This window comes from Microcaecilia unicolor, chromosome 13 (assembly GCF_901765095.1).
Source record: "Microcaecilia unicolor chromosome 13, aMicUni1.1, whole genome shotgun sequence".
NCBI classification, from domain to species: Eukaryota; Metazoa; Chordata; class Amphibia; order Gymnophiona; family Siphonopidae; genus Microcaecilia; species Microcaecilia unicolor.
Window position 1 is genome coordinate 40,024,413 of NC_044043.1, and position 17,837 is coordinate 40,042,249.

A 17,837-nucleotide genomic window follows, 5' to 3' on the forward strand; every position below is an offset into this window, starting at 1 on the left:
TTTATGAAGTGCCCTCTAGGGTGTCCCATTCCTCTCCTGTGATGTCTGCGGGACCAGGCTACTAAAAATGCTGGCTCCTCCTACATCCCAATGGCATGAATCTCTACGTTTTGCACTTATTCAGGGTTTTTTTTTTTGTTTTTTTTGAAAATGGACTAAAAAAAAAAAAAAACGTCCAAAGCTTAAAAACTTGTTCAAAACAGTATTTAAAAAAAAAAAAAAAAAGATAGATGTTTTTCTTTTCTGAAAATGACCTTCTCTCCTATTTGGATTTTGGACATTTTGTGCAAAACATCCAAAATCAAACTTAGACGTCATATCGAAAATGACCCTCTATCCCACCTAAGACCTGGAGAAAATTTCTCACATTGTGCTCACCTTAAAATCTTTTGTGTACTTCTCTGCATCGGGGTGGAATAGCTAAAAGCCTAGTTACCGTTCATTTTAATATGCTGTTCTCTGATGTCTACTGCATGAGCCACTCTGAACCCCTTTCTGCATCATTTGCCCAGTAATGTGTACACATACTGCTAATTAATCATGCACTTCCATATCATCAAGCTGATCAATCCATAGACTGGTGGGTTGTGTCCATCTACCAGCAGGTGGAGATAGAGAGCAAACTTTTGCCTCCCTATATGTGGTCATGTGCTGCCGGAAACTCCCCAGTATGTTCTCTATCTCAGCAGGTGGTGGTCACACACAGCAGCAGCTCTGGCTAGGCCTCCAAGCCTAATCCTTAGGTTTTGTTGAGGCCTGGGGTTGAGGGCTCTTTTGAGCAAGTGCAAACCTGGTGGTGCCAGGTCCCTCCTTTTCTCCCCCCTCCCGCTGGCTCCGTTAAAAAAAAAAAAAATTTAAACGTCTTTAAAGGCGTTTATTTCGACGTTTATTTAAACGTTCATTGCAGCTACTCACTGGGACACCAGTTCGTTACAGCTCGGAGCGGCAAGCAGGTAATTTTACCTTTTTATAGCGGGCAGGGGGTTCCCCGATTCTTCTCCTCGTGGCATATGGCGTCGGAGGGCGAGGGCGCAAAGGGTCGCTCCCCGGATCGCTGGAGCGCTTCTAGAGGGGATGCGGGGGTATTAAAGCCTGATTCGCCCTTGTTGGGTGACAGTTTCGTGACCGATGAATGTCCCGGTCCTTCCTCCGGCGCGGCGGTTTTTCCCGCCATAAACGCCCATCCCCCGCTCCTCGCCTCCGCCATCTTGGCCGGCCACGCGGCTCGGACGGCTTCTTCGTGGGCCGCCCTTGAGGTTGGAGACATTAATGCCATGAACGCCCTTAATTTGGGCGACGGCACAAAAGCGGCTAAAGTTAAGCGCCGTTCTTCCCGCGCGGCTCCTTCGTGGAGTGTCGCGCCGGACGCTATTTTGGATGCGCAGCATGTCTCTCCCCCGCTCTTGCGAGCGCCGGTTGAGAGTGCGTCTAGGGCTGTTGCCCAGGCTGCGGAAGTGCACAGTCTGGGGGGTTTCTCCCCCGAGTTTGTTTTGCTGCTGCATCAGGCTTTCCTCAGGCAAAACGCTGCCCCTGCTCCCTCTTCTGGTAAAGAGGTTGAGGTTCCCAGAGGTAAACGCCCTCGGGTTGATTTTCAGGCCTTGGAGGACTTGTCTCCTCCGATGTAGATGAGGGCAGCGTGTCTGAGGTCTCCCAACGGTCCTTTGCGGATTCCTTGGAGGAGACGGATCCCCGCTCGGATGGAGCGGATGACCCCTCTGCAGCGCGGCTTTTTAGCCCAGAGGATTTGCCCAACCTGTTGTTACAGGCCATGGACACTTTGAAGTTTCCTCTCCGGAGGACGTCTCTCCCTCAGCCCCTGTTGGCTCTGCCATTATGCTGGGGACGAAGCGCCCGCCTAGAACCTTCCACGTGCATGATGCCATGCACACCTTAATTTCGGCTCAATGGGATGTCCCGGAAACGAGCCTTAAAGTGGCTAGGGCTATGTCCCGCCTCTATCCTGTGGCTGTGAGTGAACGTGAGGCCTATCTGTGGCCTACCGTGGATTCTTTAATCACTGCGGTGACTAAGAAAACGGCGTTGCTGGTGGAAGGTGGCACGGCCCTAAAGGACGCCCAAGACAGAAGATTGGAGGCGGCCTTAAGGTCGTCCTTTGAGGCAGCTGCTTTAAGTTTGCAGGCCTCAGTTTGCGGCTCCTATGTGGCCAGGGCGTGCCTGACTATGGTGCAGCGGGCTTCCCCCTCGGATCTTTCCTTGAGGGCTGATTGGCCGGCCCTGGAATCGGGCTTAGCCTATTTGGCAGACTTGCTGTATGATGTCTTGAGAGCCTCAGCTAAAGGCATGGCTCAGACAGTCTCTGCGTGGCGGTGGCTTTGGCTGAAACATTGGTCTGCTGACCACGCCTCTAAATCCCGCCTGGCTAGATTGCCTTTTAAAGGCAAGCTGCTCTTTGGGGTCGAGCTGGACAAAATCGTGACCGATCTCGGCACGTCTAAGGGCAAGAAATTACCAGAGGTCAGGGCTCGGGCTAGTACTCGTCCCGGTACCTCCAGAGGACGGTTGCAGGAAGCCCGTCGGTACCGCCCGGGCAAGTCGGGTTCCTCTGCCCCCTCTTCCTTCAAGAGGAATTTCTCCCCCAAGCAGCATTCCTTTCGCAGAGACCGCCGTCCCGGAGGTGCTCCCTCCGGTCCTCCCCCAGGGTCTCGTACCCAATGACGGGGCCTTGGTCCACGCCCCAGTGCAGATTGGAGGACGGCTGGCCTCGTTTCTGGGCGAGTGGACCACAATAACTTCAGACGCTTGGGTGCTGGAAGTCATCAGAGACGGCTACAAGCTAGAGTTCTGCCGACCCTTAAGAGACGGGTTTGTACTCTCTCCCTGCAAGTCTCCGGTCAAAGCTGTGGCAGTGCAGCAGACCTTGGACAACCTGATCCGCCGGGGTGCGGTCGTTCCGGTGCCAGAAAATCAGATTGGCAAGGGACGTTACTCCATTTACTTTGTGGTACCAAAGAAAGGAGGTTTTGTCCGGCCTTTCCTCGACCTCAAAGGGGTCAATCGGGCCTTGAAAGTGCGGCACTTTTGCATGGAGACTCTCCACTCTGTTATAGCGGCAGTGAAGGCAGGAGAGTTCTTGGCTTCCTTGGACATCAAGGAAGCGTACCTGCATATTCCCATCTGGCCTCATCCTGCGTTTTGCAGTCCTGGGACGACACTTCCAGTTCAGAGCCCTCCCTTTTGGGTTGGCTACTGCTCCGCGGACCTTTTCCAAAGTAATGGTGGTCATAGCGGCCTTCCTGCAAAAGGCAGGAGTACAAGTCCATCCTTATCTGGACGACTGGTTGATCCGAGCCCCTCTTATGCAGAGTGCGGCAAAGCTGTGGACCAGGTAGTTGCTCTTTTGAGCTCCCTGGGATGGATCATCAACTGGAAGAAGAAGAGCCAGCTGCGCCCGACTCAGTCCCTGGAGTATCTGGGAGTTCGATTCGACACCCAAGTGGGCAGAGTGTCCCTGCCAGACAATCAGGCTCAGGTGGACTAGTTCCTAGTAGCCTCTCCTCTTCGGGCTTGGGACTATGTGCAGCTGTTGGGCTCTATGCCGGCCACGATGGAAGTAGTGCCCTGGGCCAGGGCTCATATGAGACCACTATACTCTCTCTGCTGCAGCGCTGGACTCCGTTGTCGGAGGATTATGCTGTGCGCCTTCCCTTGGACCCAGCAGTGCGCAAGGCGCTGAGCTGGTGGCTGCAGACAGTCAAGTTGTCTGCAGGAATGCCTCTGGTGACCCCAGAGTGGATTGTCGTCACGACGGACGCCTCTTTGTCGGGCTGGGGAGCCCACTGTTTGGGAAGGACAGCGCAGGGGCTCTGGTCTCCTGCAGAGGCAAAGTGGTCTATCAACCTCCTGGAACTCAGAGCCATTCGGTTGGCGCTTTTGGAGTTCATCCCGGTACTGGTCTTGAAGCCAGTACGGGTCCTGTCGGACAATGCCACGGCTGTGGCCTATGTCTACCGCCAGGGAGGTACCAAGAGCGCCCCTCTAGCCAAGGAGGCCATGAATCTATGCCAGTGGGCGGAAGCGAACCTGGAGCAGCTTTCAGCGGCCCACATTGCCGGGGTCACGAATGTCAAGGCGGTCTTTCTCAGTCGCCATACCTTGGAGCCCGGAGAGTGGCAACTATCTGCTCAGGCGTTCTTGGACATCACGAAGCGCTGGGGCCAGCCGAGCCTAGATCTGATGGCGTCATCGGCCAGTTACCAAGTGCCGCGCTTTTTCAGCAGAGGACGGGACCCTCGATCCCTGGGAGTAGATGCTCTTCTCCAACAGTGGCCGACACAAGAGCTCCTCTATGTGTTCCCGCCCTGGCCCATGTTGGGCAGGGTGCTAGACCGGGTGGCAAGCATCCCGGCAGGGTAATCCTGGTGGGTCCGGATTGGCCCAGACGTCCCTGGTATGCGGACTTGATCAGGCTCTCAGTCGACGATCCTCTGCGGCTGTCAGTGGAGCAGGGCCTGTTACATCAGGGTCCCGTGGTGATGGAGGATCCCTCCCCCTTTGGTCTTAAGGCCTGGCTATTGAGCGACAGCGTCTGAGGAAGAAGGGATTCTCAGACAAGGTCATCGCCACTATGCTAAGAGCGAGGAAGCGCTCTACTTCTACTGCTTACGCCAGGGTTTGGCGTATCTTTGCAGCGTGGTGTGAAGCAGGCTCACTTTCTCCCTTCACTGCTCCAATTTCTTCAGTGTTGGCGTTCCTGCAAGAAGGTCTGGAGAAAGGCCTGTCGCTCAGTTCCCTTAAAGTCCAGGTGGCGGCTCTGGCTTGCTTCAGGGGCCGCCTGAAGGGTGCTTCCCTGGCTTCGCAGCCAGATGTGGTGCGCTTTCTCAGGGAGTTAATCACCTGCGCCCTCCTCTGCACTCAGTGGTGCCTGCGTGGAATATCAACCTGGTGCTAAGAGTATTGCAGAAGCCGCCTTTTGAACCCTTGTCAAGGGCATCTCTGAAAGACCTGACGTGGAAAGCAGTCTTTTTGGTGGCTATCCCTTCAGCCAGAAGAGTTTCCGAGCTCCAGGCGCTCTCTTGTCGAGAGCCTTTTCTGCAGTTCACTGAGGCAGGAGTGACTATTCGCACAGTGCCTTCCTTTCTGCCCAAGATTGTTTCTCGCTTCCATGTGAATCAGCAGCTCTGTCTCCCTTCCTTTCGTAGGGAGGACTACCCAGAGGAGTACTCTGCTCTTAAATATCTGGATGTGAGGCGAGTCATCTTCAGATACTTGGAAGTGACCAATGATTTCCGGAAATCGGATCATCTGTTTGTCCTGTTTGCAGGTCCTCGTAGGGGTCTGCAGGCTGCTAAGCCTACAGTGGCAAGATGGGTCAAGGAAACCATTGCAGCGGCTTATGTGGCCGCAAGGAAGGTGCCGCCTATCCAGCTGAAGGCTCACTCCACGAGAGCTCAGGCGGCCTCGATGGCAGAGGCCGGATCCGTCTCCTTGGAAGAGATATGCAAGGCGGCAACTTGGGCTTCGGCTCATACATTCTCCAAGCATTACCGTTTGACGGTGGCTGCACGGGCGGAGGCCCGGTTTGGAGCTTCAGTGTTGAGGTCAGGGATTTCAATGTCCCGCCCTGGGTGAGTACTGCTTCGGTACATCCCACCAGTCTATGGATTGATCAGCTTGATGATATGGAAGGTAAAATTATGTATAATCATACCTGATAATTTTCTTTCCATTAATCATAGCTGATCAATCCATAGCCCCTCCCAGATATCTGTACTGTTTTTATTCTGGTTGCATTTCAGGTTCAAGTTTAGTCTTCAGTTACTTCAGAAAGACTTCGTGTTCAAGTTTTTTCACTTGGATTCTTCAAGAGTTGAGACGAGTTTGTGTTACAGTGAGCTGCTGCATTCCTCTCCCCCCCGTTTTACGGGGCTGGATTGAGACATAAATTCTGCCGGCACTCCCTCCCGCTTTGTGCGGCTGTAGGGCAGCTTTGTACCCCTCCCGCTTCGGCGGTGTTAGGGTCAGTCAGCTCCTCCCGCGGTTGCGGTTGCAGGATAAGCCAGATCCCCCCGCATCGGCGGGTGTGGTGTCCCTCCCCCGCTCCGCGGGGATGAGCTGGACGGATTCCCCTCCCCCACTTGTGTGGGGATGAGCTGGGTTAATTCCCCTCCCCCGTTTCGGCGGTGGTGAGCTGGGCAGAGTGTCCCTTCGTGGGTGTAATTCTCTAAGTGCTGAGTCCTGCGGATGGAGCTTTGATATCGACATACTGAGGAGTTTCCGGCAGCACATGACCACATATAGGGAGGCAAAAGTTTGCTCTCTATCTCCACCTGCTGGTAGATGGACACAACCCACCAGTCTATGGATTGATCAGCTATGATTAATGGAAAGAAAATTATCAGGTATGATTATACATAATTTTACCTTCTGCACTCCAGCTGCAATCAGAGGTGTAAAATAAGCTAGAGAAAACATTTGGGGGGGGGGGGGGTGAGGCTAAAGGTTTGCTTAGGGCACCCAATACTCTTGCACCAGCCCTAGGCTATGGTATGCCTGTGGCGCATGTTAATGCCAAATCCACACAGAGCTGCCGAGAGGGGAGGGCGGGGGGGGGGGGGGAATTCCCTGGGCCCAGGCCTCCAAGGTGGAGTCCGGTGGCGGGGTCTCACTCTCTCCCCTGCTCCTGACAGGACCCAGATGATCACGTCCCGACAGGCATAGGAGAGCAAAAACTCCGGCGCCAGGCCCCCCCCCCCCCCCCACATTGCCTGCCAGTTCGCTGCTGGGCCCTCAGGCCGCGTATGCTTTGCTTTGAAACTGAACATGTGCGATGTGAGAGAAAAGCAGGGGCAGGCAGTGCAGCAGAGGAAAGAGCAGCACTGGAGGAAGACCTCTTCTGCTGGCGGGGCCTCAGGATCCCCGCCAGCCAAGGTATTTGCAGTTCTGGCCGGGAGGGGGGGGCGGCAGCAGCAGTGATCCTGGGGGGGTAGCGGCGGCGATTCTGGGGAGGGGTGGGGGTGGCAGCGATCCTGTGGGGGGCAGCGGCCCAGCAGCGGCAGCCGTGCCCCAGGCCTGGCTCAGTCTCTCAGCGGCCCTGGATCCACATTGCCAGTTCTTGTGTGGCAGAATGCCAAATACCAGGATATGTGGAGTTCTTGTGATTAAAACCTGCTTTGTTAAGGCTACTGGGGATGGGGGGAAGGGGAGGGGAGGAAATCACGTGTTTAATTTTCTCAGACAAGTTGTTTAATTGTGCAGCACAGTATACTGATAAATTAATTAGTAAGCTCACTAGGGCATTCTTAATATTAACTTATTATTGTACTTGGCAAGTAACACAAACTCTAATAAAAAGAACCTGATCCAGCATCTAGGTTTCTTCTCTCTTTTTTTTTTGTTTTCAGACCTGTAATGGAGGTACCGAGTGATCAGCCCTTCACGGAACACCAGGCTCGAATATATCTCCGAGATATTGTCCTAGGGATAGAATACTGTAAGTACTGGCACTCATTGAACACAGTGTTCCCACTGCCCTGTGCTATATGCTTGAGCATGCTTCTCAAATCTTTACTGATTTTTCAGAGTCCAAAGAATTCTCTACTGAAGAAAGGCTGCCAGACCTTGCAGAGATTGCGAACTTTATGATACTGACTCTAAATGGATGATAGATAAGGCCTACAAAGTTGTAACCAAGTTGTGTCAGTGTTTCAGTTTTTTTTTTAAGAACCACATTTTATTACAAACAAGTTGCACTCCTGAGCAGCTACTGCTGTGGCCTGATTTTGTTCAAGTCAGAAGCTACACAAGTTTAAAAGTTAATTAGCTGCCTCCAAAGTGAACTTGCCCTGCTTCCATTGTGCAGGGCAAAGAGCTTGTGCATATCTGCTGGCAGATTGCTTAACTTTTCCTGTCAGTGCCCCTCCAAGTCTTCTCACTGACACATCTACTGGGCTTGTAGCCAGCCTGAATCTCCATTGTATGACCTTCCAGGGCTTCTGGCTGGTCTGGCAGAGTGGAATTCACATACTCTGAGCAAGACAGAGAGGAAGGGTGGGAAGGAAGTACTGAAGAGAAGGATGTTTGGGTCCTGTAAGTGTGAAAGCAGTTTATGATGTTGGTACTTAAAAATAAATTCCAAGTTAAAAAAAAAACTGATATCAAAACAGCTAAAGCATATCCTCAGCATGGAGATTTAAAACCAGTTTTTGAAAATTGTAATCTTCAGTTGGCATACATAAGAGACTTCCAGGAATATTTGTGTAGTTGATTGGTTAAGAGAGAATATTTTTGCATGATTCAGTTTTTGAATTGCAAAGTACCTGGGCCTTAGGATGAGAGTGTTAGTGGCTGACATTGTAGAAAGTGCAGTGCTCTGATGATATTGGCTCTAGACAGATGCACAGTGTAACAAAAGAAGATAGGAGGTAGACCAAATGTCTGTCCAAACAGTAGGTTTATTGAAGAAGTAATTCCAAAAGTGCAGGTTTGTACAACAATTCGGTTCCAATAGACTCCGGTATTTTTAAGTGCATCAATCTTTTCAGTATAACTGGTTTGCAATTCTTCACTTTTATGTTTGGCTGTTTCGGCGAACAAGATCGTTAACTCAAGTGAACATCCGTTCAGAATTGCACACCGATTATCCAAAAATTGTTGATCATCAAGATACATAGTGGGTGTTTTGGAAATGCGCAACCCACGGGGTATCATCTTTGTGTGACAATATGGTATCAGTGTAGAAAAATGTAGTTTGTTACATATAACATTCTTTTTGATATTAACAGCTTCTGTCCATTTCTGAATAAGCAATTCCTCAGGATTATGGATATCTTCTTGGATGTTTTTGAGAGAAAAACGTCCATCTACCACCTTATGACAATTTTTGGACTTTTTTGTTTTGTTTTGTTTTGAAAATGAGCCCCATAGGCACTTTGGGGATAATTCTATAACGGGTGCCAAAATGCACTTTTTAACGTCACTAAGGGGTCCTTTTACTAAGCTAAGGGGAGGATTGGGGTTTGGCCCACTGAGCCACCAGGGAGTATTTGCAGGTGGTGTCAGGGGTAGTGTTCCCTGTGCACATGCACACGGGTCAGAAAGGGAACGTACGTGCCTAGCAACTATGTGCACAATCTTTTTGCTGGCTTTCTTTCTTTATTTATTTATTTATTACATTTGTACCCCGTGCTTTCCCACACATGGCAGGCTCAATGCGGCTTACATAGTAACAATATAAAGAATTACAAAGTCGTAAGAAGAATATACAATTTGTAGTAAACGTAATATTAATGGGGTTAACGAATAAGTAAATTGAACATAGGAGGAATTGGGTGCAGAAGGAAAAGTGCGTTAGGAGGTAGGCGCAGGAAGATGGAAAGGAATAGATATGTGATAGCAATAAGGATAATGGGAAACATGGTCAATGTATAACAATCGTCGGTAAGAATCATGTGGGCAGGCTTTAGTTAAGTTGAAGCGTTAAGTTGTGAACTTAGAGGCATATTTTCAAAGCACTTTGGGAGGCTAAGTTCCATATGTTTCTATGGAACTTTGGGAGGCTAAGTGCTTTGAAAATAAGCCTCATAGGCTATATATTGAGTCGAGGCTGAAAACTCGGGCACAAAATGTTAATTAGACTGAACATTGGTTGGGGGCAGGAATTCCAGTTGGCCATTTATTTATTTATTTTTTCCAAATGTCTCCTTTCCTGTGCCTGAACCATCCACCACTCAGACACTGAGAGGAAGAAAGACATTTTACTCCTGATGCAGCAGGCTGCTGCGACTTACCTCAGCGATAGCCCACATTCACCCTAATTCTATATAGCACTCAAAATTGTGCACACAAACCTCAGGATTCTATATAGTGTGACTTAAGTTGCACGCGCAAATCCAGTCATATTCTGAATTTGCGCATGCAACTCCAGGTTTACTAGGCCTCATTAGCAGCTGCTGTGCGCTAATGCCAACACAGCCCATTCACTTTGAATGGGCTGTGTGGTATTGCCGTACGGCTTAGTAAACAGGAGGGTTAATTAGTTAACAAGCTATCAGCACCAATAATTGCCACTTAACAAGCAATTATTGCCACTTTTCGGCATTATTTAGAATTTACACTCAGAACTGTCTAAGCATATTCTGTAACATGATACATGTAAATTCTAAGTCACAGTTGAAAAGGGAGTGTGGCCATGAGCGTAGAATGGGTGGGTCGTAGGCATTTCTAAAATCTATGCACGTAGTTATAGAATAGACCTGGTCCATGCGTAATTTAGGTTTCAGCATTTACACTAAGTTTTACTTGGCATAACTGCCTGTGACTAACTTTAGTCGCGTGGATGACTGCTCGGTGCATTCTATAAACCATGTAGAAATTATGGCTTATTCTATAAAGTACAACTAGGCATATTTCATTTTGGCACTGATTTTTTAGGCATCTCATAGAATCTAGTCCATAATTTTATTGTTAAATGAGCAATTAGCACTGATAATTTGGCAGTAACAATCAATTATTGGTGCTAATTGGTAATAATTGGAATTTATGTGTGCTTCTTTTATAGTTGTTACTCCATGGATCGAAAAGGGGGCATGGCCATAGGAGGGGCATTTCTAGGATTTGCGCACAGTGCTATAGAATTCAGGGGATGCATGTCTAAATTAGGCACAGGGATTGTAAATCCTCGTACCCAAAATTGAGTGCAGATCCCAATGCTAATTGAAGTGAAGTAAGCGCATTGGAGAAGTTAAATATAAAAGAGATAGTGCTAGCGGCAATTTTTTCCTGTTTAGTGTAATGAACGTCATTTCTATGTGATTATTTTTCTGCAGAGATGCTATTGTTCCCAAATCTCCTTCCATTGGATGAACTTTCTGGTTTCCCAATAGAGCATTCACGTGACCTCTAGTGAAGTAAGCGAATTGGAGAAGTTAAATATAAAAGAGATAGTATTAGCGATGATTGTGTCGAAGGAGCGCGCACAAGGAGCAGATTATGTTCCTTGGGCTTGCTCCTTGGGATGAGCTCAAAAGCTGCACTTTGGTCCACAAAATTATCTACGGAATAGTCCTAGGATACATGATAGATCTCATAGATCTACCAACCAGAATCAGATCATCACAATCATACCTAAACCTACATTACCCAAATTGAAAAGGACTTAAATACAAAACAACCTACGCATCCTGCTTCTCATACATAAGTGCACAACTATGGAATGGACTCCCAAAAGCTGTGAAAACAATCCAAGACCATCCAAACATCAGGAAATCACTAAAAACCAACCTCTTCAGAAAGGCCTACCCCAACGATCCACCATAAATCCTCACACCCAGCAACACAGCATAGCCAATGATCGTATTGGACAATATACAATCATCACTCCCTTCGACCCTCATGTTGCCTGGTACACACCTACCTCTTGTGACCACAACATAACCTTGTATGTTATCAACCGACTTGGCGAACGCCATTACGGTACTATGTAAGCCACATTGAGCCTGCAAATAGGTGGGAAAATGTGGGGTACAAATGTAACAAATAAATAAATAAAGAGTTGCAGGAACTTCTTATACAAGGTATGTCGACCAGCATTGTTTTGTTGGCTTTAATAGCAATTAATCCCTAGAGTAGTCATTTGTGGTAACCGTTGTCCTACTTCTCAGGAGCTTTCATCGGAGCCATGTTTTGCTGATCTTACCCAAGTACTGATACAGAAGGATCAAGGAAAATTCTTTAAAATGATTCAATTTAAATCGTCTGTCTTAAAATTGTAGATCAATCAACGTTAAAACGTCTTAGATTTTTTTACTTGATTAAGAGTCATGAGATTCAAGTTCTGGGATTAACAGAAACTTGGTTAAGACATGGGGAAGAAGAGTTTTTACTGGAGTCGGCTCCCATGGGATACTCTTATCTCTATATGGTCACGTACATCTAAAAGAGGCTTGGCTTTTCTATTTGATTAAAAATATCTAATGGTAGAGATATCTTCTAATTCCCTGCCTTATAAAGAACTTCTTATTTGTAAAGTAATTACTCCTATTCATTGTGTTTTGTTCTCTTTTATTGTCCACTGGGATTATCATTAGGTATTTGGGAGAATATTTATCAAACATTGGCAGACTTAAATGTAAAACACCCAGATATAGTAATTTTAGGTGATTTAAATATTCATTTTGAAGATATTGAAAATATGCAGTTATTTATTTTAAAGTTTTTATAACAGATTTAGGATTGAAAGAGTGGATATCCTTTCCAACTCATGTAACTAGCCATAAATTGGATCTTATTTTATCGGATCCTACGATGATGTCTGGCCTTTTTAATTTTTGTTTTACCCTGGCATATCAATGCTTTTATATTTTACTGTGATTTCCCAACAACCTACTTCATTACATTTATCAGATAAGGGGAGTCATGTTATAAACACGGGGAAAGTAAATCCAGAAAAATTGAAACCGTTTTTTATGGCTTTTCCATCAGAGGTTTTGAATAAGAGTTTAGAGTAGCAAGCAAATATTTGGTGTAAAACGTTATACAATCAAATGGATATGATTGCTCCAGTTACATTTAAGAAGAGAATTAAACCATTTAACGGTTGGTATCATGAGGAATTATGTTTGCTGAAACGTCAGTTGAGAAGGATGGAAAGACTTTGAAGGAAAAAATATACTCATTAGTTGTATCAGCAATATAAGACACAGAAAACGTTCTATGGTTTGCAACTAAAAATAGCTAAGAAATTATACTTCAGAAAGCTAATTAATGATAGTGAAAATGCATCATGCAGTTATTCTCTATTGTTAATACCATAATAGGTAGGAACAATAATACTATAATTACAACAGTACCATCACTTGTGGCTTTGGGAGATTATTTTCAATCAAAGATAATTTGCTCTATGTGCAACTGTAAGAGCAACTACAGATACTGTTGACCTTGTCAGTGACTTAGAGTTCCCTCCTAAAACTAGGTTTGGTTCTTTTGAAACTTGTTCCTTGACGTTATTAGCTAAGATAGCGACTAAAATAACAGAATTGTTATCTAGATTCAGTTCCAACCAAATGGATTCTTATGCCTAGGCATGGATTACGTCCATTGTTGTTAAACATGGTCAATAAAGCTTGATACTAGGAAGGATATTTAACGTCGTATATTCGCCCAGCTTTGAAATCAGTAAAGTCAGATTTGTCTAAAGTAACTAACTCTAGACGTATCCCTAATTTAAGCTATCCAGCTAAGTGGTTCTTAAAGAGTTTTTGGATTATATAGAAAAAAAAAACAATGTTCTTCACCTCCGTCTGGCAGGATTTCGTCCTGGGCATAGTACAGAAACTATCTTGACTTGTGTTTTAAGTAAGATTTATGTTGACACATTGCACTGGCTGTTTCCTTAGATTTAGCATATTGGTAATAATATGCTGATAAAAAGATTACACTCTTTTGGAATCACATCAACAGTGTTAAAATGGCTTGCATCTTTTTTAAAAGATAGAATATATGTGGTATCAGTTGGTAATAGCATGTCAAAAGAATACCGTTCCACCTGTGATGCTTCTCAGGGGTCTGCCATATCCCCAATTTTATTTAATGTTTTTATTGCACCCTTATTGACAATTATTCAAGAATTTGGTAGACAAGTATATCATGCAGATGAAATATCGTTAAGAGCAAAAAATGATCCATTACAGTTAGACCTATCAAATATACAAAATTGTTTATTAAGGTTATCTAGTTGTTTAGAGAACATCATTTAATATTAAATATTGATAAAGCATTGACTTGTTGGATAACAGATCATTTTACTCAACCTGTATTGGTTCCCACTTTTTGAGATAATCCAGTTCTCACAGTGACAAGCTTTAAATTGATTCTCAGTTGGATTTTGATGAGCAAATCTCTGCAGTTATTCAGATAGAATTCTATTCTCTGAGGCTAATATGATCCAAAAAAAACCTTGCATACTTTAATTCATGTGCCTTTTGTCTCTTGGATAGATTATTGTAATATTGCCTATGCAGGCTTATCAAAAGATAATATTAGATAATATACATACAGTACAACATGCCACAATGAGGCTATTCGGTAAAGTAAGGAAGTTTGATCATATTACCCCTTTGTACTTGAAATTTCATTGGTTACCAGTTTTCTACAGAATTAAAGTTAAAATGTTGACTTTGTACAAAGAGCATATTGTGAACATCAGCCCCTTAATTTTTATGATTTAGTGATTCCAGATACTCCTATTTGTACCTTAAGATCTTTACAGGATGATAGTTTGGTACTACCTTGTGGTTCAAGAGTCAAGTGAGAATCCACTCGTATAAAAGCGGGGGGGGGGGGGGGATTGGTTGGCACTATCTATGTGGAATGCCTTGCCTAAAGAGTTACATGCTGAAGCAAATCTTATGAAATTTAGGGCCCTGTTTACTAAGGTGTGCTAGCGTTTCTAGTGCGTGCTAAAAATTAGCACGTGCTACCATGTAGACACCCATAGGAATATTATGGGCATCTACGCGGTTAGAGCGCGCTAAAAATGGTAGCATTCCTTTGTAAACAGCGCCCTTAAGGTTTTATTGAAGACATTATTTTTTAACCCTAGAACGCATATTGGGGCCTTTTAGGCCCCCATGCTTACATTTTTGCTATTATCTGCAAAATTACTTTAGTTAGAATTTTGAAACTCAAGGTATTACTCAAGTATGTCATTGTTGATAATATCCAGTTGTTCATATAATTTTTTTTCATAGGCATTATGGTGTAACAATGCTTGTTTGGTGAAAACTACATCTGTACGAATTGGGGGCCTTTTAGGCCCCCGCTGTTTTTATCATGTTCTCAGAAGTGTTTGTGTCTCAAGTTACTTTATTTGTACTCAGTAATGCTGGTGGAGGGGCCAGGGTGTGGATAATAACATGTGAGGATGTCATGTGATTTTTGGAGGGAGTGATAAGGCCATGACATCACCTCAGGTCCTCTGAACACTGAGGACAGTATACACTGTGAGCTAATTGCTGAAGGACCTGTGATAAGATAAGCTGTTCAGAGGAAATCTGTTTCATTTTCTAACATCTAGTCAGCAATGGCACAGTCTTCCTCCAAGTGTCTGACTGACCAAGAGATTGAAGCGATTATATTTCAAAGCGATGATGAAAGTGAACTATCTTTGTCTGATGAAGAATATCTGCCACCAGCTAATCAAACATCCTCATCCAGTGATTCTTCTGATGATGAAGAAGTGAATCTAGTGGATCCTCAAGAAGTGATAAGTAGAACATCCAAAACGAATGTTTTTTGGGACAGTAATCCTACATTAGTCGGACGTACTCCAATACACAATATTGTGAGACAGGCTCAAGGAGCTGTGGGAAGTCCCAGTTACTTTACCCCTAAAGATGTATTCTGTACTTATTTTTCTGACAATATTGCAGAAGAGGTCCTATTATGTTCAAACCTAGAAGGAAGACGTATCGCTTCAGCAAAAAATAAGTCCTGGAAAAATATCTCAAAAGAGGAACTTTATGCATATATTGGACTTTTCCTGCTGGCAGGGAGTCAAAAATCGTATGATGTCCCAATACGAGAATTATTTCTGCACCCACTTTCTGATCCACACTATAAGGCGACAATGTCAGTGGGCAGATATGAGGAAATTAGAAGGATCATTCGCTTTGATGATAAGCGAACTCGTGCAGCGAGGTTTGAAACAGACAAATTAGCCCCTATCAGTTATATCTGGAACATATTTATCAAAAATTGCACAAAACTTTACAATCCTAGTACTAATGTTACTGTAGATGAGCAACTTGTACCGTTCAGAGGACGCTGCAAATTCATACAATACATGCCCAGCAAGCCAGCCAAGTACGGTATAAAAATCTTCTGGATGTATGATTCTGCAAATTATTATGGCATAAATGGCGTAATCTACTGTGGCAAAGAGGTTGGTGCACCAGTACAGAAGGATCTGGGGTCTGAAATAGTCAAAACTCTTGCTGTTCCAATATTCAATTCAGGTAGAAACATCACCATGGACAATTATTTCACCAATGTTGAACTAGGCAATTTTCTGCTTGCAAAAGCTATTACACTTGTTGGTACTATAAAGCAAAACAGACGAGAAATTCCAGCAGCACTCAAACACAATCGTCAGCGAGCACTTTATGAGAGTGTCTTTGGATTCAATAACAAAGCGACTTTGGTATCTTACAAGGCAAAGAAGGAGAAATCTGTAATTTTACTCAGTACCATGCATCACGATTGTAGTGTTGACAGCAATAACCAAAAATTGAAACCAGAAATCATCCTGCATTACAATGCAACAAAAGGAGGTGTAGATAAAATGGATGAGATGGTGGGAGAATATTCATGTAAGAGGCAAACAAAACGATGGCCTGTAGTACTATTTTCAAATATGCTTGATGTAGCAGCCCTAAATTCATTCATTATTTATACAGAAACTCATCCTGAATTTCATGCACAGAGGAAGGACAGGAGACGCTTATTCTTGAAGGACCTTTGTCATGAACTTGTAATACCTCACATGATAGAGCGAAGCGACTTGAAATGCTTGCCAAAGAAAACTAAAGAAGCAATGAAACGGTGTGGCGTACAGTTTCGGATTACTCCAGAGCCAGGAGAAAGAAAACGAAAGCGTTGTTTCATGTGTCCAAGAAACATAGAGAGGAAAACTGAGCGATATTGTTCCACTTGTAAGGAAACTGTTTGCAAAGAACACTCTTCTGAAAAAATAACATGTCAGAATTGTTTGGAAGACTAATATAATAGAAAAGAAAGTTAGAATAAAAATGTAGCTGCAGCTAGTTTGCTATAGATTTCTATGCATTTTTGTGTGTTTTCATGTCTTTGCGTAAAATTTGGGAAAAAAAAAGATTTTTTGGTGTTTTCTGTGAAAAATTATAATTAAAATGTTGTCCACTATTCATATTTTATTGAGCAATTTTGAAATAAACTTGTGAAAGTTATTTAAGTGTGTTTTTCTACATTATGTGCATGGGGGCCTAAAAGGCCCCCATGACGTTAATATGTATATTTTTAACGTCATGCGTTCTAGGGTTAAGCAAGCTTTTAATCTTGACATGGAGGTAGAGAGAAGGATACATTAGGTTCTTTGCAGGACATGATTACAATATTTCTCTTTTTGAATGTGGGGTGTAAATTACTTGTGATTGGATGACTGGATTAGGTCTGTCCCATATACATTATGATATTCCTTTATTTTATATTGTTTGTTTTTAGTTTTATTGTAAATTGCTGAGCTCTGTCAAAAGTCAAATATGGTATATTAGATTTAATAAAACATAAACCTATTCTATAAATGACATCCAAGTTGGAGCACTGTTTATAGAATAGTTCTTAGCGTGCATTTTTTGTGGTGTCCAAATTTAGGTGCCATTTACAGAATTGAGGGGTCCTTTTACTAAAGTGTGCCGAAAAATGGCCTGCGCTGGTGTAGATGCGTGTATTAGATGCGCGCAGGTCCATTTTTCAGCACACTTGCAAAGAAAGCCTTTTTTTGCCGAAAATGGGCGTGCGTCAAAATGAAAATTGGCGCTCTTCCATTTTGGACCTGAGACCTTACCGCCACCCATTTACTTAGCGGTAAGGTCTCATGCGTTAACCGGGCAGTAATCGTCAGTGCACGTTGAATGCCGATTACCACCCAGTTAGCGCCATGCGCCAGAAAATAAAATATATTTTCCGGCGTTTGTAATGGACGCGCGTAAAAAATGATATTACTGCCCGGGCCATGCAGTAGCTGGGCGGTAGTTCCGAATTGGCATGCATAGGCGCCTACGTGGCTTAGTAATAGGGCCCCTCAGTCCTTTCTGTGCCATAGTAATTTGCATGTAATTAATTTA

General features: G+C 44.6%; 1 protein-coding gene across 1 annotated transcript in view; it reads left to right on the plus strand.

Moving 5' to 3' along the window:
• The window catches only part of CAMKK1 (calcium/calmodulin dependent protein kinase kinase 1), a 177,747-nt gene that overhangs the window by 85,424 nt on the left and 74,486 nt on the right, over nt 1–17,837 (plus strand). The window contains exon 9 of the mRNA XM_030222611.1: nt 7,362–7,450. Coding sequence (XP_030078471.1) covers nt 7,362–7,450 — 89 coding nt within the window. The remainder of the gene's footprint in view (nt 1–7,361; nt 7,451–17,837) is intronic.